This window comes from Macrobrachium nipponense, chromosome 20, assembly GCF_015104395.2.
Source record: "Macrobrachium nipponense isolate FS-2020 chromosome 20, ASM1510439v2, whole genome shotgun sequence".
Lineage (NCBI taxonomy): Eukaryota > Metazoa > Arthropoda > Malacostraca > Decapoda > Palaemonidae > Macrobrachium > Macrobrachium nipponense.
Genome location: NC_061089.1, coordinates 60,923,885 through 60,946,080, shown reverse-complemented (window position 1 = coordinate 60,946,080; position 22,196 = coordinate 60,923,885). Strand labels below are relative to the sequence as shown.

At 45.6% G+C, this 22,196-nt stretch overlaps 1 protein-coding gene across 6 annotated transcripts in view; it reads right to left on the bottom strand.

Annotated features, from left to right (window-relative positions):
- The window catches only part of LOC135226510 (inhibitor of nuclear factor kappa-B kinase subunit epsilon-like), a 282,872-nt gene that overhangs the window by 257,123 nt on the left and 3,553 nt on the right, over positions 1-22,196 (bottom strand). For 2 of the 6 annotated variants that reach the window (XM_064266133.1, XM_064266139.1), the window contains one exon: positions 22,100-22,149. The exons of the other annotated variants lie outside the window; for them this stretch is intronic. In XM_064266133.1, coding sequence (XP_064122203.1) covers positions 22,100-22,138 — 39 coding nt within the window. In that variant the 5' untranslated portion in view covers positions 22,139-22,149. The remainder of the gene's footprint in view (positions 1-22,099; positions 22,150-22,196) is intronic. 6 annotated transcript variants of the gene reach the window in all.

Below are 22,196 nucleotides of genomic sequence, written 5' to 3'. Positions count from 1 at the left end.
TAATAGAATCCTCTATAATACTGTTACATTAAGGTAAACCGTATTAATTTAGGAAATTTTGTAAGGATTTCACTTGACCATTATAGCATAAATTTCGGTATGTGTCTATGCCTTGCCATACCGTAGTCCGTAGGCGATTTGTCCTAAGCATGGTAGGAGCTAGAAGCTTAAAAGTCATACATATATGCTTTATCACTCAACGAGATCCATATAATTCATTCGATTGACAAACAATCTAAATCGTTCATCATATAGATTTATATCTAAAAATGCACCGATGGGGAATTTTATGTTGAAATAACAATTTCATACCCCCATGGGATAGCGCTCTCGTCTAGTAGCGAAAAAAAATGTTCGAACAATGACTTTATCACAAATGTTATCGAATGATTCTCTAATAATTAGAAGGCGCTAAATCGTCGCCTGATTCCGAAAGGTGGATCAATTAATGTCATTCTCATTTTGAATAATTCTACCAGAAGGCATTATACGAGGATCTTCGCCAATTCATTCAATTTGAAGTTCTTCTATCCATCGAGGAACCGTAGGCCAAAAATAAAAAGGAGAAACACTGCTTTTAGGATGCCTTTCCAATGGCTATCCCTGGCAGTCTGGGACGCTTCTACAGAACCTGCGAGGGGACGCCTGACCGGTGGGGTCGATTCCTCTGAAACCTCCTTAACGTTTTTTCGAACATTCCTTCTTCCTTCTCCTCTGGGCTTGTGAGCTTGGAAGAGGTCTAGACCTGAGAGCGAGACAGAGCCGATCAGACGCACCCTCCTTGTAATGGGGGAACACTATATTCACTTCTTACGTTCTAAGAGTTCGCATTTGAACTATATCCAAAGTCTACAATTTGCAAATATGATATTGTAGATTCTGCGGAGTAAGAAGGATGATGAGGATGCAACAACTACTAGTACTGTTACTACTATAATTGCTCGTTAACACAAGAGCTAATAAAGCTTCTAAAGGATAGTTACTTTTCTGACTTCCCCAAACTAGGAAGAAAGATATACATTTCCTCAATCAAACTCTAACACTTATTTGTATTAATGAATAAAAAAAATAAGTAATTCCTTTCATGAAAGTATACGTAATTCACTTTCGTGAAAGTGGATGAGTGTCTACCGAAAACTTCGGTAGTTACACGTCACTACTTCTAAATATGATATTGTTAAGATACAATAAAGTTTGTTCATACTTACCTGGCAGATATATATATAGCTGTATTCTCTGAAGTCCGACAGAATTTCTAAAACTTACGACACACGTAGTGGGAGTTAGGGTGGTTAGTACCCATTCCCGCCGCTGGGAGGCGGGTATCAGGAACCATTCCCATTTTCTATCAGATTTCTATCTCCACTGTCTCCTGAGGGGAGGTGGGTGGGCTTACTAAAAATTATATATATCTGCCAGGTAAGTATGAACAAACTATTGTATCTTAACAATATCATTTTGTTCATGAAACTTACCTGTCAGATATATATATAGCTGAATCCCACCTTGGCGGTGGGAGGAGACAGAAAAAAGGATTTTAGGAAACATATCAAATGTATAGATTGACATCCATCTTGGTTCCTTACCTGTTTAGCATAGCTGACTTTGTGATTACTGTCACCCAAGCCTGCTTCTGCTTCACTAGAGTTACCAACAAGGTAGTGACCTGTGTAGTTGGTGCGCTCTAGATGATCTGTCAACGGGGACGGGACCACAAATGTGACTAGACCATGACCATACTTCTGAGGGCAACGAGGCAAAAACCACCACCTAAGTTAGCCTAACAACAAACTCCCATATACCAAAGGCTAAAGGAAGGGACGACTGTACTCGGCAGCCGACCCTACAACCATAAACATACTAATATTAAAAACTCACCTACCCTTTTCTATGGGAAAGGATGAGTGCTACCTCCTGCCCCCAAAATAGTGTCGCGGCGACGTATGGTCCGAGAGAGTAACAGCTTTCATAGGTCGTTCTCACCTCCCGTAGGTAGTGCGAGGCGAACACTGAGTTACTCCTCAAAAAGTAGCACTTAAATGTCTTTAAGAGCCATGTTTTTCTGAAAGGCTATTGAGGTCGAAATAGCCCTTACTTCGTGCGCATTAACTTTTAGTATCTTCAAGTCGCTGTCTTTGCAAGAAGCGTGCGCCTCTTTAATGGTGTTCCTTAAAAAGAATGCCAGTGCATCTTGGACATGGGCATGTTTGGTCTCTTGACCGAACACCATAAGTTCTCCGCAGAACCTCGGCAATCCTTCGTTCTACGAATATACTCTCTAAGAGCCCTAACAGGACACAGGACTCTTTCTGGCTCTTAATGATCTCTGCCATACCCTTGATCTCGAATGTTCTAGGCCACGGATTGGAAGGGTTTTCGTTTTTGGCCAGAAACGACATACTCAAAGAGCAGACTGCATTATGCCCTTTGAAACCGACGTGTTTGCTGATAGCCTGTATTTCGCTAACTCTCTTCGCCGTCGCCAGAGCAGTTAGGAATACAGTTTTCTTCGTCCAGGTTCCACGAAGGTAGCTTCGGTAGTGGTACCTTGGTCGTCTCGAAAGATCTCAATAGATCATGGAGATCCTTGTTGTTAGCGAGGTCAAGACCTCTATGGCGAAAAACTACAGATAGGACGCTTCTGTAGCCTTTAATAGCTGACACTGCCAACTTCAGATCTTGTTTCAGATAAAGCAAGAAGTCGGCGATCTGGCTCACAGAGGTAGTGGTAGAGGAAACTCCTTTTCTCTTACACCAACTTCTAAAGGCTGCCCACTTCAGATTGGTAAACCGCGATTGATGATGGTCTCCTCGCGGTGGCGATAGCTTTAGCCACTGATTTCGAAAAACCTCTCGCTCTGGCCAACTTTTGGATAGTCTGAACGCAGTCAGACTCAGAGCGGAGAGGTTTTTGTGGTACCTCTCGAAGTGGGGCTGTTTGAGTAGATCTCTCCTTAACGGAAGAGATCTCGGATAATCCACTAGGTAGAACATGATATTGTTAAGATACAATAAAGTTTTGTACATACTTACCTGGCAGATATATACTTAGCTATAGACTCGGTCGTCCCGACAGAATTTCAAAACTCGCGGCACACGCGACAGGTAGGTCAGGTGATCCACCATTCCCGCCGCTGGGTGGCGGGGTCTGGAACTATTCCCGTTTTCTAAGCCATAATTTCTCTTCCACCTGTCTCCTGAGGGGAGGATGGGTGGGCCATTAATCGTATATATCTGCCAGGTAAGTATGTACAAAACTTATTGTATCTTAACAATATCATTTTTGTACAAGTAACTTACCCAGCAGATATATACTTAGCTGATTGGCACCCTTGGTGGCGGGAAAGAGACAGCTAAAAACAAAATAATACTTAAAATAAATACATTAAAAAACAGGGAAAAAACAACCTATGTTCTTGGATAACATAATCCATAGTTCCTACCTGATTGGGCTGAAGACTTCATGACTACTGTCGATGAGTCTGCTTGCCTCAAGAGTTTCAACGAGGAATGAACCTATGGTTGAATAACTCTTTGGATCGTGTCAATGGGGGCTAGCCCCCGCTTACGCGACAGAGCCTATACTGGATCGTACCAATGGGGCTGACCCACTTACATGGTAGAGCCTTGACCTTTTGTCCATATCAATGGAGACTCGCCCTCTTACATGACAGAGTTAAGGTTATTAAAAAAATTCACAAAGAGCACTGAAGCCAATCCCGATCACCTGACCATGTTAGTATTGTTACAATCTATGAATTGTAAGAGGGTTCCCTATTCCCTCTGACAATTAACCAATAAAAACAACCACCAAAAAATAAACAAAAAGTAATTTAAGCCTTAAACTAAATAGGAAGGATTAGCCTCAGCCCCTTCTCCCAGCACTGAATTCGCCGAAACATAAGCTCCCCAGAGCAAAGCACTTTTCGTACGAAATTTTAACGTCTCTTATGGTAATTCGAGGCGAACACCGAATTACATCTCCAAAAATGTCGACTCTATAAGAGCCTGAAGAGACCATGTTTTGTGAAATGCCATAGACGTAGCTATGGCTCTCACTTCATGAGCTCTCACTCTGAGAACCTTGAGATGCTCTTCTTCGCACTTAAGGTGAGCTTCCCTTATTACATCTTTTATGAAGTATGTAACGGGGGTTCTTAGAAATCGATCTTTTAGGATCTCTTACAGAGCACCAAAGACTTTCTTCTGTACCATTTCAGCAACTTCTTCTTCTCCAGGTAGAACTTGAGTGCCCTGACTGGACACAAAGTCCTTTCTAGTTCTCTCCCTGTTAATGAAGATAGTCCTTTTATCTCAAAACTTCTTGGCCAAGGCTTTGAGGGATTTTAATTTTTTGCTAGAAAAAATGGTTTAAAGGAGCAAATCGCTGAATCCTTCTTAAACCCAACTTTACCTTCCAAAGCTTGCAACTCGCTAATTCTCTTGGCTGTTGCTAACGCAAAAAGGAATAATGACTTTCTCGTTAAGTCTCTAAACGAAGCTGCGTGAGACGGTACAATTTTTCCGACATTAGGAACTTGAGGACCACATCCAAGTTCCAGCTAGGCTTCTTGATTACATGTTCTTTCGTGGTCTCAAAAGACCTTATAAGGTCATGAAGATCTTTTATTATTCGTCAGATCTATTCCTCTATGTCGAAAAACTGAGGCCAGCATACTTCTGTAACCCTTCACTGTTGAAACTGCCAGGTTACAGTCTTTCTCAAATATAGGAGAAACTCTGCAATTTCAGTTACAGAGGTACTGGAGGAGGATATTTTCTTTCCCTTACACCATCTTCTAAACAACTCCCACTTCGACTGATATATTTTAGAAGTGGAGACTCTTCTGGCTCTTGCAATAGCCTTCGCCACTTCTCGTGAAAAGCCCCATTGCTCTGACAAGTCCTTCGAAAGGTCTGGAAGGCTGGTCCAGACTTAGAGCGGGGAGGTTTTTGTGAAACCTGTCGCAAGTGGGGTTGTTTTGAGAAGATCGTTCCTTAGTGGAAGCGATCTTGGAAAAATCCACTAACATCCAGCACCCTCTGTGAACCAATCGAGAGCCGGCCAGAAGGGAGCGATGAGGGTCATTCTTGTTCCTTCCGAGCAAGCGAACTTCCTCAATACTTCTCCTACTATCTTGAAAGGAGGGAAGGCGTATGCATCCAAGCCCGTCCAATCTAGCAGAAAGCTGTCTACTGCTACTGCTTGAGGATCCGAGATCGGGGAGCAATAGGTTTCTAATCTGTGATTCTTGTTGGTCGCGAACAGGTCTATATTGGGCCTTCCCCACAGATGCCAAGTTGTTGGCAAATCTGAGGATTGAGAGTCCATTCCGTGGGTAGGACTTGTTCTTTTCTGCTTAACAGATCTGCCCGGACATTTTTCTCTCCCTGCACAAACCTTGTGAGGAGAGAGATCTTCCTTTCCTGAGCCCAAATCAGCAGATCCTTTGCTGATTCGTACAGGGAAAAGGAATGCGTCCCCCCTTGTTTCTTTATATAAGCGCAGGGCTGTTGTGTTGTCCGAGTGAATCTGAATCCCCAGACCTGAGACCTGTTCCTCGAAATGAACCAAAGCTAGATGAATGGCTGTTAGCTCTTTCTTGTTTATGTGCCAGGACACTTGTTCTTCCTTCCCAAGTGCCTGACACTTCTTCCGAACCTAGGGTCGCTCCCCACCCTGAATCTGAGGCGTCTGCAAACAACGCTAGGCGAGGGTTCTGTAAGCGAAGGGAGATTCCCTTGCTTAGTTTCTGTGGATCTAACCACCAACGGATATTCTCCTTGATCCCTTTCGAGATTGGAAATGTATCTCCTAGATTGTTGGACTTCCAATCCCACTTCTCCTTCAGATAAAATTGAAGGGGTCGTAGGTGTAGTCTTCCTAAGGAAACGAACTGTTCCATCGAGGAGAGGGTCCCCCAGTAAGCTCATCCATTCCCTCGCGGAACAATGTTCTTTCCTTAAGAAGACTGCCACCTTTTCTAAGCAGCGTTCTCTCCTTTCCTGCGAAGGATACGCTAGAAAATCCCGAGAATCCATCTGAATCCCCAGATAGACAATACTCTGCTGGGGAGTCAGCATGGATTTCTCGCGACTTACTAAAAGTCCTAAGGACTTTGTCAACTTTAGAGTAACTAATAGGTCCTCCAGACATTTTTTCTCCGATTGGGCTCTTATTAGCCAATCGTCCAGATATAACGAGATCCTGATCCCTTCTAGATGTGCCAATAAGCTACATTCTTCATGATGTCCGTAAAGACTTGAGGGGCAGTCGAAAGTCGAAGCACATCGCTCGGAACTGGAAACACTTTCCCATCGGAAACAGAACCTCAGATACTTCCTTGCTGCCGGATGAATTGGCACATGGAAATACGCATCCTGAAGGTCCAGGGACCCACCATCCAGTCCCCCTGGAACGAAGAGCAGATAGAACAGAGGAGACGTCTCCATTGAAAATTTCTTCTTCAATACAAAGAAATTCAGGGCACTGACGTCTAGAACCGGTCTCCATCCCCCCGATGCTTTCGGTACCAGATAGCCGATTGTAGAATCCTGGAGACTGGAGATCTTGAACCAGTTCTACCGCTTCCTTGGAAAATCATCTGTTCCACTGCTTACAAAATAGCAAGCTTTCGGACAGGATCCGAGTATCTTGCGGTCAACTCCCTTGGAGTTGTCGTCAATGGGAGGATTTTCCCTGAAGGGGATCAAGTATCCTTTTTTCAGGATAGAGAGGGACCAGGAGTCTGCTCCCTTCTGCGCCCAGACTTTGGCAAAGTGGAGTAGTCTGGCGCTACTTTCGTCTGGAGGACTTCCTGCTCATCTAGACTTCCTGAAGGACCTTCTAGATGGTCTACTCCTTCTATCTGGTCTGCGACTCTAAGAGGGGCTCTAGAAGAGGAGGCACCTCGAAAGGGCTGTACAAAAGAGGGTCTCTCTTTTTTCTCTATAGGCACTGCCAGCCTAAACTTCTTGGCTGAGTGCGTGAGGAGATCCTGAGTTGCCTTCTCCGTAAGAGATTTAGAAACCTCTCTAACAGTCTCTTGTGGAAATAGGTGCGGGGATAACGGTGCAAAAAGAAGAGATGTCCTTTGCAAAGGTGATACTGCTCTTGCTAAGAAAGAGCTAAAGACCGATCTCTTCTTTAATACTCCCGTTCCAAAAAGAGAGGCAACTTCAACGGAACCGTCCATGACCGCTCTGTCCAGGCAAGCCAGGACGCTCGAAAGTTCCTCCATGGAAACAAAGTCAGTGTCCTGAGCTCTCTTCTCGCTAAAGCTCCCAAAGCCCAATCCATAAAATTGAAGACTTCTAGGGTTTTAAAGAGGCCCTTTAGAAGGTGGTCTAGCTCACACATGCCCCAAGTTGCCTTAGCAGACAGCAACGACTTCCTCCTAGAAGAGTCCACTAAGGAAGCAAAATCCATCCTGCCTCCTGGCGTCCTAACTCCTGGCGCCCTGACTCCTGGCGCCCTGACTCATGGCGTCCTGGCTCATAGCGTCCTGATTCCTGCCTTCTAGCAGAATCCTGACGTCCTGAATCCTGTGTTCTAAGAGGCTCTTGACGCCCTTTCTTGCGTCTTGCTGCCTCTTTGCGCCTGTCTGGCTCCTGGTCCTGCAGACCCAAAGGATCCTGATACTTAAATCGGTTTTCCGGTTCCTTGAACCTAAACCGATCGAGACTTCTGCTCGATTCGCGGCGTCTCAGAGGGCGCTTCGGGGAAGACAGCCTATAGGGCGAAAGGCCTCTTCTCTCAGGAGAACAACTCCTATCAGACGAGTCTCTCGACGAAGGCGATAAATGCCCTGGAGATCGTGAGGGTTCTCTCCTATACGAAGAGGGGCGCTTAGCGGAACTCTTCACAGGGAGCGAGACATCCTTCCTCCTTGTAGAGTCCTTAGCAAAAGAGCCTACGAGAGAAGCTAACTGCTCTTGCAGATTAACCAAAAACTTCTTCGTAGGATCCTGAAGAGAAGGCTCCTCTTGTTTAGTCTTCTTAGGTCCCGAAGGCCAATCCTCGGGAAAACGCTCTGGGCTGGAGTCAGCCGCGTCTCCTTTAAAAGCCTTCCAGGCTCTCTTCAAAGGGCGCGAAAGAGAGGCCGAACTCCATCCTCGTTTAGGGAGAGAAGAAGAGTCTGAGGCCGAAAAACACTCCCTTAGGACGCCTTTTCTGCGGCAATCCGAGGCAGCCTGGGACTTAACAAACAGGATCTGCCGAAGGGACGCCTGACCGTTGGGGATGTTCTGCATCCTCCCTGCGGCTTTCGACATTCCTCCTCCCTGGTGCTGGGAGTTTGGAAGCGGTCTAGGCCTAGGAGCAATGAGGAACCAGTCAGACGCCCCCTCCACTGCACTGGGGACACTGCACAAGTCACTATCACCACTCTTACCTTGGTTTAGAGCTCGTAGCTGAGCTTGAAGTTTCTTAATTGAAGCTTTTACATTTTCCCTCTCTGACGAAGAATCTTTGGATTCAGAACAGGGAGAAGCAGCTGAGGCTAAGGGAAAATCGTTAGTAGGAGAGTTTAACTTCTTGTTTATTCTAAGGAGCAAGATCTACTAGATGACCTAGCTGAAGCCTTTCTCACTCTATCTCTCTCCAGCTTCCTAACATATGATGATAATTCTTTCCATTCAAGCTCCGTAAGGTTCTCGCATTCAACACAGGTGTTAATAAAAGAACATTCATTCTCCCTGCATTTAGCGCAAATACTATGAGGATCTAATGCCGATTTAGGCAGCCTAACCTTACAACCTTCTCTACTGCAAACTCTAAACATAGGTGAAGCCTTAGCGTCAGACATCGTGAAAGAGTAGTCAAAACAAAGTCGAAAAACAGTCCACAATAAGCGTATGCCAAGCCAGAGAAAAAACAGAATACGTCACCAAAAAACCAATCCAAATTCTCGGCAAACGAGTTGAAATCCAAGATGGAGGAACGAACAATAGGTGTTGTCCGTTCAACCGACAGAGAAATTATGGCTTAGAAAACGGGAATAGTTCCAGACCCCGCCACCCAGCGGCGGGAATGGTGGATCACCTGACCTACCTGTCGCATGTGCCACGAGTTTTGAAATTCTGTCAGGACGACCGAGTCTATAGCTAAGTATATATCTGCCAGGTAAGTTACTTGTACAAAAATCACCTCTGTGAACCAGATCGCTGCGGGCCAAAAGGGGGCGATTAAAGTCAACCTCGTCCCCTCCGATGCTGCAAATTTTCTCATCACCTCCCCCAGGATCTTGAAGGGGGGAAAAGCGTAGAGATCCAGGCCCGTCCAATCCCATAGAAGGGCGTCTACTGCTACTGCTCCCGGATCGAGAACCGGGGAGCAATACAGAGGAAGTCTCGCCGTCCTTGATGTTGCAAAGATGTCCACTAAGGGGCATCCCCAAAGACCCCACAGTTCCTGGCATACTTCTTGATTGAGAGTCCCACTCGTTCGGCAATAACTGTCCTTGTCGACTGAGGAGATCTGCCCGGACGTTCTCGACTCCGGCAATGAATCTTGTCAATATTGTGACTTCTCTCTCCTTTGCCCAAAGTTAGGATCTCTTTCGCTAGAGAAAACAGGGAGCGAGAGTGTGTCCTCCTTGTTTCTTCAAGTATGCCAGGGCTGTGGTGTTGTCCGAGTTGACTTGAACTACACGACGGGAGACTTTGTTGTGGAAAAACTGGAGCGCTAATTGAACCGCTGCCAGCTCTTTGAAGTTGATATGCCAGGTTACCTGTTCCCCTCTCCAGGTACCTGACACTTCCTCCCCCCCTAGAGTTGCTCCCCACCCGTGGATGACGCGTCGGAGAACAACACTAGGTCGGGGTTCTGAAGCTTGAGGGATATGCCCTCTGACAGCTTCCATGGATAGAAGGCCACCATCTTAGATGGTTCTTCACCTCTTCCGAGATGCTTAACTTCATGTCGAAGTTGTCCTTTTCTGTCCAGCTGTCCGACAGAAAAGAACTGAAGAGGTCGGAGGTGTAGCCTCCCCAGGGAAACAAACTTCTCCTCCAGCGATGGAAATGGTCCCCAGCAGGACTCATCCAGTTCCCTCACCGAGCATGAAGCCTTTTTTTTTTCCCCTAGAAAGGGCCGACACACACTTTTTTCTATGCCTTGTTTGCTGACGTTCCTGGACAAAGGAAAGCCCGAAAAGCCACTGAATCCATCTGAATCCCCAGATACACGATGGACTGTGTTGGGGTCAGATGTGACTTTTCGAAGTTCACCAGAAGTCCCAGGGACGCAGCTAAAGACAGAGTCGTTTGCAAGTCCTTCAGGCACCGGGGGGGGGGGGGTGTCTGCGAGGAGGCTCCTATGAGCCAGTCGTCCAGATAGAGCGAGATTCTGATGTGGAAGATGGAGCCACCTCGCCACGTTCTTCATTAAGATGGTGAAGATAAAAGGGGCCGTACTCAGTCCGAAACAAAGAGCCCTGAATTGGAAAGACCTTCCCTTTCAATACGAACCGAAGGTACTTCATCGATTGGGGATGTATCGGGATGTGAAAGTAGGCGTCCTGGAGGTCGAGTGATACCATCCAATCTCCAGGGTCTTAAGGCCCCCAGAACTGACTGAGGTGTCTCCATCTTGAACCTCTGCTTCTCTATAAAGAGGTTTAGACGACTTACATCCAAGACGGGCCGCCACCCTCCGATTGTTTCGGTACAAGAAACAATCTGTTGTAAAATCCTGGCGTTGCCAGGGTCTAAAACCTGTTCCACTGCTCGTTTCTCGAGCATCTGCTCGAGCAGGTCGAAAAGTATCTTTCGCTTTGTCAGAGGATACGATGGGGACAAGTCCCTGGGAGTGGAAGTCAACGGGGGCGGCTTTATGAAAGGGATCTTGTAACCCTTCTCTATGACGTCGAGAGACCAGGTGTCTGCCTCTCTTACTCTCCAGGCTTCTGCAAACAACTGCAGCCTGGCTCCTACCGGTGAACTGAAGGCACGATCTCTCACTTCTTACCCCTAGACTTGGAAGGGGCTCTACCTCTAGGTAAGGCTTCTTCCTCGAGGAGACGATTCTAGCGGAAGTCCCTCCACGAAAGGGCTTCTGCTTTCTAAACGGTTGGGTTCCTGACGACGTTGAAGGGCCAGCCGGACGTCTCGAAGACTGAGCCAACAGGTCTTGTGTGGCTTTCTCTTGCAGACTAACTGCCAGATCCTTCACCATAGCTTGGGGGAAGAGATGACTTGAGAAGGGAGCATACAAAAGTTCTGTCCTCTGTGCGGGAGAGACAGACTTAGCCGCGAAGTTGCAATAAAGCGACCTTTTCTTAAGAACCCCTGCTGAAAAATGAGAGGCTAACTCCTCTGAGCCATCCCTGACGGCCTTGTCCATGCATGACAATACACTGGACAGCTCCCCCAAGCTGATCGAGTCTGGCTTACGAGATTGGTTGTCTAAGGCTCCAAGACACCAGTCTAAAAAGTTGAATACCTCTAAGGACCTAAACAGTCCCTTCAAAAGATGGTCCAGTTCGGAAGTCGTCCAAGATACTTTAGCTGAGGCTAAAAGGGCCCTCCTTGAGCATCAACCACGCTGGCGAAATCACCTTGAGCAGACGTAGGAACCTTCAATCCTAATTCCTCGCCTGTCTCATACCACATCCCTGCCTTTACCGCTAAGTCTAGACGGAGGCAGGGCGAAAGTAGTCCTTCCTTTTGCTTTCCTAGACTCCATCCAGGCGTTAACCTTCCGGAAAGCTCTTCTAGTAGATAACGACGTCTTCATCTTCACGAAACCTGGAGACTTGCTTGTCTTCGACGACGAAAACTGAGAAGGAGGAGAAGGAGGAGCAGCAGGCTGAAAAGTATCGCCAAACGAATCACGAAGTAGTCGTGCCAAAACTTGATAATCTGACGAAGCAGACGTAGCAGGTTGTTCTTCATCAACATCCTCCGAGGAACCGCTAAGTTCTCTTCTTCCCTACCCGAGTGCAAGTCCGAAGGAAGAGGCAGAAGTCCTTTAGCTCCAAGTCTCCTATCCGAACGTGAAGAGAAGACGAGGGTAACGGATCCTTAACAGTCACAGGATCAGGAATCACCTTTAGAGGCGAACGTGCCAAAGTCTCGGGAACAACATCCGAGTGACAGCGAACTTCCACATTCGCGTCCACAGAGGTCTTACTAGAACGTCTACGAGCGTCCATCTGAGCGTCCAACGTAGCGTTCTCTCGAGCGTCCAAATCAGCGTCCGACCGAGCGTCCAACGGAGCGTCCATCAAAGAGACTCTTCTAACGTCCCGCGAAGCGTCCTTACGAACGTCCCGCGAAGAAACTTGATCAACTGCCCGACTAGCGTATCGTTGAGCGTCAACACTGTCATGTCGAAGAGGGGCCGAACGCAAAGAAGTCCGTCCGACAGCTACAAAATCGTCGTCAGCAGAAGCGTCGAAGTCGGAACGCCGAGCGTCCTCTCTACGGGAAGAGAGAGGAGCATGCAGAGAACTCTCTCTAAACTGGCGTCTAACGTCACCTCTAGACGAACCCTGGGGGAGCAAAACGACGTCCTAGAGGGCGAAAAATCAGAAGACGGGGACGAAAAAGGAGCCGTTGGAGAAGACTGCTTAGTTCTCTTGATAGGCAGTCTATCGTCTTTCCTTCGACGAGGTACCGTCTCCTTCTGCTTCAGTTAAAGCGTCCAGTTTGCCGCTGCATCGCAATGATGATCTCCGTCTGAGATGTCTCCTTACGCGGAGACGAGCTGCGCTTGTGAGAAGGAGAGGGGCGAGGGGACGCCTTCTTCCTTCTCCCAGGAACAGCCTTGGCTCTAGAGCGACTGGGGCGCTCGCGGGCGTCATCGTCGGATGACGTCCTAGACTTCTTCTGGGGCGGAAAAGCTACGCTTTCCGGAGAAGAATGCCACTCAGACAAAGCATGACGTGAAGCGTCAAGCTCTTGAAGAGTCCTCTTCAAAGGTCGCGAATCCGAACGAGATTCCCACCCCTTGCGCGGGGAGGACGCGTCGGAAGACGAGAAATGTTATTGTTATAATACAATTAAGTTTGTTCATACTTACCTGGCAGATATATATAGCTGTATTTTCTGAAGTCCGACAGAATTTAAAAATTCGCGGCACACGCAGTGGGGCGGCCAGGTGGTAGTACCCATTCCGCCGCTGGGAGGCGGATATCAGGAACTATTTCCATTTTCTATTCATATTTATCAGTGCCACTGTCTCCTGAGGGGAGGTGGGTGGGCACTTTAATTATATATATCTGCCAGGTAAGTATGAACAAACTTAACTGTATTATAACAATAACATTTTGTTCATGAAACTTACCTGACAGATATATATATAGCTGAATCCCACCTTCGGATGGTGGGAAGAGACAGAATAGAATTTTTGGGAAACTAAATAAGTAGATGATATACATCTTGGTTCCTGAACCTGTTAGCATAGCCGACTTCGTGATTACTGTCACCAAAGTCCTTGCTTCTGCGTTACTAGAGTTTGCCAGCGAGGTAGAGACCTGTATGCTGGTGCGCTCTAGATGATCTGTCAACGGGGGCGTGACCACAATGTGACTAGACCATATGACCATACTTTTGAGGGCAACCGAAGCTAAAACCACCACCTGACCTAACCTATCAAAGTTAGTTCCATAACTTCTAGCTAAAGAAAAGGAACGCGCCTCAAGCGACCAACCCTTCAAAGTTAAAAGCACACCTATCCCTTTTCTATAGGATAGGATTCGTGTTGCTTCTTGCACCCAATAATATGATCTACGGAGATGTATGGTCCTAGCGACTTACGGATCTGAAATGTCGTCTTCACATCCCGTCGGGAGTGTGAAGCGAACACAGAGTTGCTTCGCTAAAGCGTGGCACTCAGGATGTTACTGAGTGTCATGCTCTGTTGAAATGCTTCCGAGGCCGCGCCCTCACCTCTTGAGCATTCATATTAAGAAAAAATCTCAAATCTTTATGCAAACAATAAATGAATGAGACCTCTTAAAAGAACTCCTTGGCTATAATGCCAGGGTGTTCTTGGACATGAACCAATCTCGGTCTTTTTACGGAACACCGCAGATTGTCGGGAGTGGGAAGCGAACCCAGAGTTGCTTCGCAAAAGCGTGGCACTCAGGATGTTACCGAGTGTCATGCTCTGTTGAAATGCTTCCGAGGCCGCGCCCTCACCTCTTGAGCATTGATATTAAGAAAAAAATCTCAAATCTTTATGCAAACATAATGAATGAAGACCTCTTAAAAGAACTCCTTGGCTATCATGCCCAGGGTGTTCTTGGACATGAACTAGTCTGTCTTTTTACGGAACACCGCAGATTGTCTGTTGACCTTGACTTTCTATAGTTTTTATCAAGATAAAACTTGAGAGACCCTACAGGGCACAGGACTCTCTAATGCCCTTGCCCAATAATTTGTGCCATACCCTTGGTCTCCAAGTTCCTTCGGGTCAATGGTCAGACAGGTTTGTTTTTTTCGTTTCTTATCAAGAACGGAAGGCTTAGCGGACAGACCGCATTATGTCCCTTTAAAGCCAAAACCTCTGATGATGGCTAAAACCCTCACTAACCCTCCTTGCCGTGCTAGAAGCGGTTAGAATATTAGCCTTTCTGGTCACGTGTATTAAGTTCGCAGAAAGGATAGGTTCGAAATGCTTTTGGCATCAGAAACTCAGACTACGTCTAAGTTCCATGCCGGAACCTTTGATCCAGAGAATACAAGATCTCCACAGACCTCAAAGATCGTGAAGCTTTGTTGTTTGACAGAACCGAATCTCTGAGCCTAGAGGCCGTCAACAACATATTTGCATATTCTACAACAGTTAGGACTTCTATCTTATCGCATACTTCATACGGAAAGATAGAACCATAACGAAATTCACAGAGGTCGAGGTGGAGGAACAGTCATTTCCCTTCACTATCTCCAGAAACGGCCCCCTCCGATTGAAAACTGAAAATAGGCAGCACTGCTTTGCCTTGGCCAAGAGACTGCCATTAATCTTGAAGATCTTATCGCTTCTCGATAGTCTGAACGCTTTCAGACTCAGAGAGGAGAGATATTAGATACTTCACTAAGTGACGATGTTTGATTACACCGATTCTCTCGGGAAGGGTCTTTGGACAATTCTCTGAATTACCTGACCTCTGTGAATCCAACCTCTTAGAGGCCAACATGTGCGACTAAAGCTAATCCTCTAGAATCATGAATAAGGGACAACTTAAGAGGAAGCTCCTTCGTCTTCAATATTACGAAAAAACTTAACGAAAGGACTCCCTCAGTCTCTCCTCACTTTCGACATACTTCTAAGTGAGGATTACTCAGACGTCAGTAGTTGTTGCCTTGGATCGAGAAGACCCCCACGGACGTGCACTAGATTAACGAACCTATTGAGGATCGTTACGTTCCGTGCCCAAGCCCATAACCAATTCTCTCTCTCGAGCTATGAGAGAGCTGAGAAATTATCCGAGATGATTTGGGCCACTCGATCCAACCTCACCCTTCGAGGAACTGGAAAGCCGACTAATTTGGCTTCCAATTCTTTCAGACAATGTGCCAGAACATCTGTTCTCTGTTCGGATGTCTGGCACCCTCTCGCTATCACCTGAGGTGATCCTCAAGCCGTTGAGAGAAAATTAGAATTACAAAATCTTTGATGTTATTCCAATTTCTTCGTGAGGAAAATTTGTAGAGGTCTGAATTGCTGTTTATTCAGGGAAAACAAGCTTCTCCAGCGAGGAAATGGTCCCCAGCAAACTCATCCATTCCCTCACTCAGCCTGCTTCCTTCCCTAAATAAGGCTGCGCTTTGCATAAGCAGGAGGAGCATTATTATAGTGCTATGCCGCGGTAGATTCGTACAGAATGTTACCGTGCGGTAAACCCGCACCTAACAAGTATAAGAGATATCTTGTTGAAATTTTCTAAGTAAACGGCAGGTATGATCATTCAAGATTACTAGAAATTTCCTCAACCCGAGGCTAAAATCCCTGATTGTAGGCAAAAGAGACGGTTTAAGCCATTCCCGCAAGGGAGAGAGACGTAAACCACCGCGCATGACACCGAGCTAGCCGGTACTGCGTAGATCACAGTAACAGCAGCCTTGATCATCGTCTCGCACTATATGCCTGAGTTGCCAGCTACTCCTTTTACGAAGGGATAGGTATGAAATTATCGAGCCAAAGGAAACTCTCAAGCAGGCATATTTAAACGAAACAAAATTCGCTAAATACAGAAGCTGAGTTGATGTTGCAGTTCAATTAGAATACTTCTCGTCTAAGTCGCAATCCGTAGAATACTAGGATATGCGCCTACCCCTCGGACAATTCAACTGCTTAGTAGAATCATGTCGCGAGGTTAATATACGTAGTATATAGTATTCTGAACAACGATCTCCATCCTAAATTCTTTCCTTAAAGACAAAATAAGGATTGGAGATCGACCACCTTCGTCTCTATCAAAAAGAGTGAAGGAGAAGTCTTCCTCGAAGGAAAGCTTCAATGGAGAACAGAATACTATCTGCCTGAGTTGCCAGCTACTCCCTTTACGAAGGAATAGGTATGATATTATCGAGCAAAAGGACACTCTCAAGCAGGCCTATTTAAACGAAACAGAATTCGCTAAATACAGAAGCTGAGTTGGTGTTGTCGTAACAATACCTGAAGAGTTGTTCTTACTCCGAAAAACTCTTGGAAGGTTGAAGGGAGTGTCAAATAAATACATTAGAACAACAGTTTCTTTCGGCTTCTATCCGCAGAGGTAAATACGATATGCGTATATGACTCGACCCATGCGGTTAGCAAAATGACGCAAAGATAAACTACGTAAGTATTGTAAAAAAAAAAAAGTAATTTGAACATCGAATTCTCTACTACATCTTTCCTGGACGAGGAAGAGAGAAAGAAAGGAAAACGACTGTCCACGTTCGGTTCTGAAAATGAATGAGAGCTCTTCCGAAATTTGTTACTTATCCGCTTAAGCGATAAAATGTTATGAAGATCTTTGTCAATGAGAACTAACCCATTTACATGACAGAAAGTAATCCAGGAATTCGAGCATATAGTTTTCCCGATTCCCGCAGAAATCGAGGAAGGGGCCAGGATTCCTGGATTAGAGACTGGGCTTACGACAGGAAGGACCTTAATGTTCCCCTTCGGCAGCGCAATCCCGAAAGCAGACGAGGCGTTTTATGACACCGAAATCTGCTTACAGTTTTCCTGGAATTCATCAAGTGATGGATTCTATTGAACGCTCCCTTCGTAGAAAGCGAAGTAGACATCTTGACGAGACCAAACTCCTTCCTCTACTTCGACGACGCCGTCTTGAAGAGCGTTCTTGCAGGAATCCTTGCCGAACGTCTTGATGCGTAGGACGCCTATCGTTCTGAAGAACGTCCTGGCAAGTGCTCTACCGAGCGTCATGACGTGTAGGATGCCGAGCGTCTTCAAAAGCGTCCTCGCTAGCGTCCTGGCGAGCGTCCTCGCTAGCGTCCTGGCGAGCGTCCTCGCTAGCGTCCTGGCGAGCGTCCTCGCTAGCGTCCTGCCGAGCTTCCACCGAAGCGTCCTGGCGAATGTCCACAAAAGCGTCCTGCTGAGCGTCCTCAAAAGCGTGCTGGAAAGCGTCCTGCTGAGCGTCCTCAAAAGCTTCCTGCCGAGCGTCCTCAAAAGCGTCCTGGAAAGCGTCCAGCTACGAGAGTGTCTGAGCAGAGAACAAGTCTTCTGAACGACGTTTCAGAGAGGAACTCGTTGAGCGCCTTGATGCATGCAAGGCCCGCCAAGAGGCGTCCTGGCGAGCGACCTTGCCAACATCTCAATGTTATGACGAACCGCGTTTTGCGTATGACATTGAATATTTTTAAGGGACGTCCTCATGCGAGTCTCCATGGAGAGCCGCACGCTGCTCCTGAAGAGTGTGAACACTAAAGGAAGACTATGCTTTCGTCTTCCGCAAGGTGCTTGCCGAGCGTCCTGGAGAATGTCTCTACTTATAGGACGTCGAGCACCTCCAAAAGCTTCCTCACGTCTAAATTGCCCTTCTTATGCCGACCAGAGACATAAGTTGTTTGACTGTGCAAAGCAGCTTGCCGGCCGTCAAACTTATCAGCTTGCTTTATCGAAGTAAAGCGAACGTTACATAACGTATACGGAGCGCAAATGAGAGAGGAGACGAATACTGAGTTGCTCCTCCAAAAGGTGGAATCAAGAATGTCCTTGATTACCAAATTCTTTTGGAATGCTAGCGAGGTTGAAACAGCTCTAACTTCATGAGCGTTCACTCGCAGGAGGCTCAAATCACTCTTCTGGCAAGATGAATGAACCTCCTTAATAATGTATAAGTGATATATACATGAGCGTTCCACGTACTCGCAGGAGGCTCAAATCAACCCTCTTCTGGCAAGGAATGAAATTAGCCTCCTTAAGAATGTATACATGATGTATACATGAGCGGTTCACTCGCAGGAGGCTCAAATCACTCTTCTGGCAAGATGAATGAGCCTCCTTAATAATGTATAAATGATATATACATGAGCGTTCTCGCAGGAGGCTCAAATCACTCTTCTGGCAAGATGAATGAGCCTCCTTAAATGTCCCTTAGGAAAAGAGCCAGTGCATTCTTCTAAAAGGGAAAATGTGGTCTCTTTACTCTCTCATCCTCTCGTGACGAGAGAGAGGACGTGAAGCGTCCCTCTTCTCTAAAGCTTCTTTAGGGGCGCGAGTCCTTCCGAGAACTCCAACCCCTGTGTGGGGAGGACGCCTCGGAGGACGAGAAGCAATCTTTCAAGATTCGCGCACGTGCACGATCTTTAGCAGCCTGGGAAGAGTCAACAGGTTCTGCCGAAGGGACGCCAGATCGTGGGGAGCCCCCGTAACCCTCTTAGCGGCTTTCGACATGCCCCTCAATCCCTGAGTCCTGGGAGTCCGACAGAGGTCCAGGCCTAGAGGCATTATGGGGCCGATCTGACGCCCCCTCCACAACACAAGGGGCACTACACTTCACAACACTGGTTGGAGAGCGAGCACTTTAGTCTAAGATTACTTGATGTAATCCTTTAGCAGACACTTATTCTAGGCTAGTAGCCATACACAGGTTAGGCAAAATAAAATCTACAGTAGGTTAGAAGGTTCATTATTTCTAACTTCTGTTTACTGTGGAGGAAAACTCCTGATTTCTAACACGCTCTAAAATGCGTAATTGAATCCTCCTTCTTCCGTAATCAGTCACACATTACACTAATTACCTTATGCAAAGAAAACATGTAACCGTCATATATACTAAGCGAGTGTCTACCGAAAGTTACGGTAGCCTCACCTTACCATGCAGACAACAAAGTCTGAAACTAGGCTAACTAGCTTCAGACATCAAATGCAATGAAAAAATTTACGATAGCGTATGCCTAGCCACAAATCCAAGTTAATAATCGAAGAATAATTAGGATACTTAAGTGGCTAATGAAGTTTCCAAAATCCTAGGCGGAGGTCTGTAAACAGTTTGTTTACCGACGGCGACAGAAAAAAAATATGAATAGAAAATGGGAATAGTTCCTGATATCCGCCTCCCAGCGGCGGGAATGGGTACTACCACCTGGCCGCCCACTGCGTGTGCCGCGAATTTTTAAATTCTGTCGGACTTCAGAAAATACAGCTATATATATATCTGTCAGGTAAGTTTCATGAACAAAACAATCCTTCAGGATACGTGCTCGAGCACGCTCCTTAGCAGCCTGGGAAGCGTCCACAGGAACTGCTGAAGGGACCGCCAGATCGGTGGGGTTCCCCGTAACCCTCCTTCGGCCTTCGACATACCCTCTCCTGAGTCCTGGGAGTCCGGCAGAGGTCCCAGCCTAGAGGCGCTATAGGGCCGATCTGACGCCCCTCCACTTCACTAGGGGCACTATATCACTGCACTTATTTTGCCTGTTTTCAAGGGCAAGCACTTTAGATTCAAGCGTCTTCAATGAATCCAGAATAAGCGAAAGGGCATTACCCTCCGCAGACACCACTTGAGGGCCCGAAGGCAACACTACGGGGTTAGGAGACACAAAATCTAAAGGAGGGTTAGAAGGGGATACATTAATACCCTGTCTGCTACCCGACTTACTCCTGGAGGAAGACCTCCTAATCCTATCACGTTCTAACTTCTTTATGTAGGATTCATACGTCTTCCATTGTAAATCATCCAAGCTTTCACACTCATTACAGCGCAAATCATATTTACACTCTTGCCCCCTACACCCTTTACACAATGTGTGAGGATCAACCAAGGCTTTAGGAAGCCTAACCTTGCATTCCACTTTCGAACACACCCTGGCGCTAGCCGAACTACATCCAGACATATTTAAGGAAAAAATCTAAGCCAAATTCAAAAAACAGTCCAAATCACGTATGCCAAGCTATCAATCCAATCAAAAAACCAAAAAGTCAATAGGATACTCAAGCAATGAAAAGTTTTCCAAAATCCTGAGGCGGAGGGTGGGTGTAAAACAGATGTTACGACACCGGCGACAGAAGAAAATCTGAAAGAAAATGGGAATGGTTCCTGATACCTGCCTCCCAGCGGCGGGAATGGGTACTAACCACCCTAACTCCCACTACGTGTGTCGTAAGTTTTAGAAATTCTGTCGGACTTCAGAGAATACAGCTATATATATATCTGACAGGTAAGTTTCATGAACAAATTTCGAAGTTAATTTTATCAAAAAATTCTAAAAGTTAACAAAAGCGTATGCCGAACCAAAGATCCATTACTTCCCTGTAAAAGTTAGCCCAGACGATCGATGGCGATGAAACACGAAAATCCATCAGGAGGAACTGCAAACGTTGTTTACATTCCAAGCGACAGAAAAAATATGAATTAGAAAACGGGTATGGTTCCTATTCCCGCCACCCATCGGCGGGGGGGTAGATCACCTGACCTACCTGCCGCGTGTGCCGCGAAATTCGAATTTCTGTCGGACGACGGAGTAATATCTGACAGGTAAGTTGAATGTATAAAAATCTTCCTTCTTGATGTACTGACATTAGCTATACTATCCTTTTCCTCTCAATTACTGATACATCTACCTTGTCTTTTTACAAAATTTCTCATCACTTTAATCACAAACTACCAGTATGTAGTATATGTTCATGAAACTCATAAGTGGTTAGAAGAAAAAGTTGCCAAAAGCCTTTATCATGCCCAGTCCAAACTGATAAGAGGTAAGGAGACTGATAAGAGGTAAGGAGATAAAAGGGAGACAGATATAGGAAGTGTGATGTTTAGCTCAACATGATATTATATAATTCTTTCTAGTAATTGGTAAGTTTACAAATATATTACGTATATAATTCTTTCTAGTAATTGGTAAGTTTACAAAGGTATAAAAAAATATAGGGAGGGGGATAACTGATCTCATTACAAAATTATGTTTTAAATATACAACAAAGATTCCTTTTCATATTTCAATATAAGTTTCTTTGCACAGTCTCAGTCTTTCTTTTTTAGAACATCTCTACTTTTATGCATTCTGAATTTAAGTTTACTGGCTTCTTCCACAGATAAGCAGTGCAAATCTAATACACATTCAACTTATACATTATTGTCCTTGAAGCCCTTATTCTAATATACTTAAACTGCTAAAATTGCAAGATCAATACGTATATGGAATAAGGTAGAAATTCCATGGGCGCTTCAACAACAGCTATGTCCATATGTTCTCCTCTAACTATATACTCAAAGAAGATACAATATGGTAAATGCATATTCACTAATATTTACTCTTTATAAACTTACAATGTCTATGATATAGGCAATGTTTGTTGCTATCTAAATTTTCACTCAGACACATTTCACCGAGTATAGTATTTACTCATTCGTAAATTCAAGAAAGAAGATAGTAGCGCTTGCACCCATTTCCATAATAGAATGCCAAAAATCTGTTGCATGATTTGGCTACTAGTTATTAATTCCTGTTTCAACTAGATTACAAAAACAGCATGCACTTCCCAAGAATGAATACTTCTCAGTCCAAAACCCTACACATCTATGAAGGTAATTCATGGCTTACAGAAAAAAACTGATAGGTTTGCTCAGTTACCTTAATGCTAAAGCCAACTACAAGCTAAGCACATGCACTAACTGCAACTTATTGTTAGTACCTCTCGTTTACTTGCATCCGAGGATTTCTTAGAGGTCATTTTGCACGTCTCTGAAAAGGGAACACTCATGAATCATGCACTTTATCAATCTTGAATC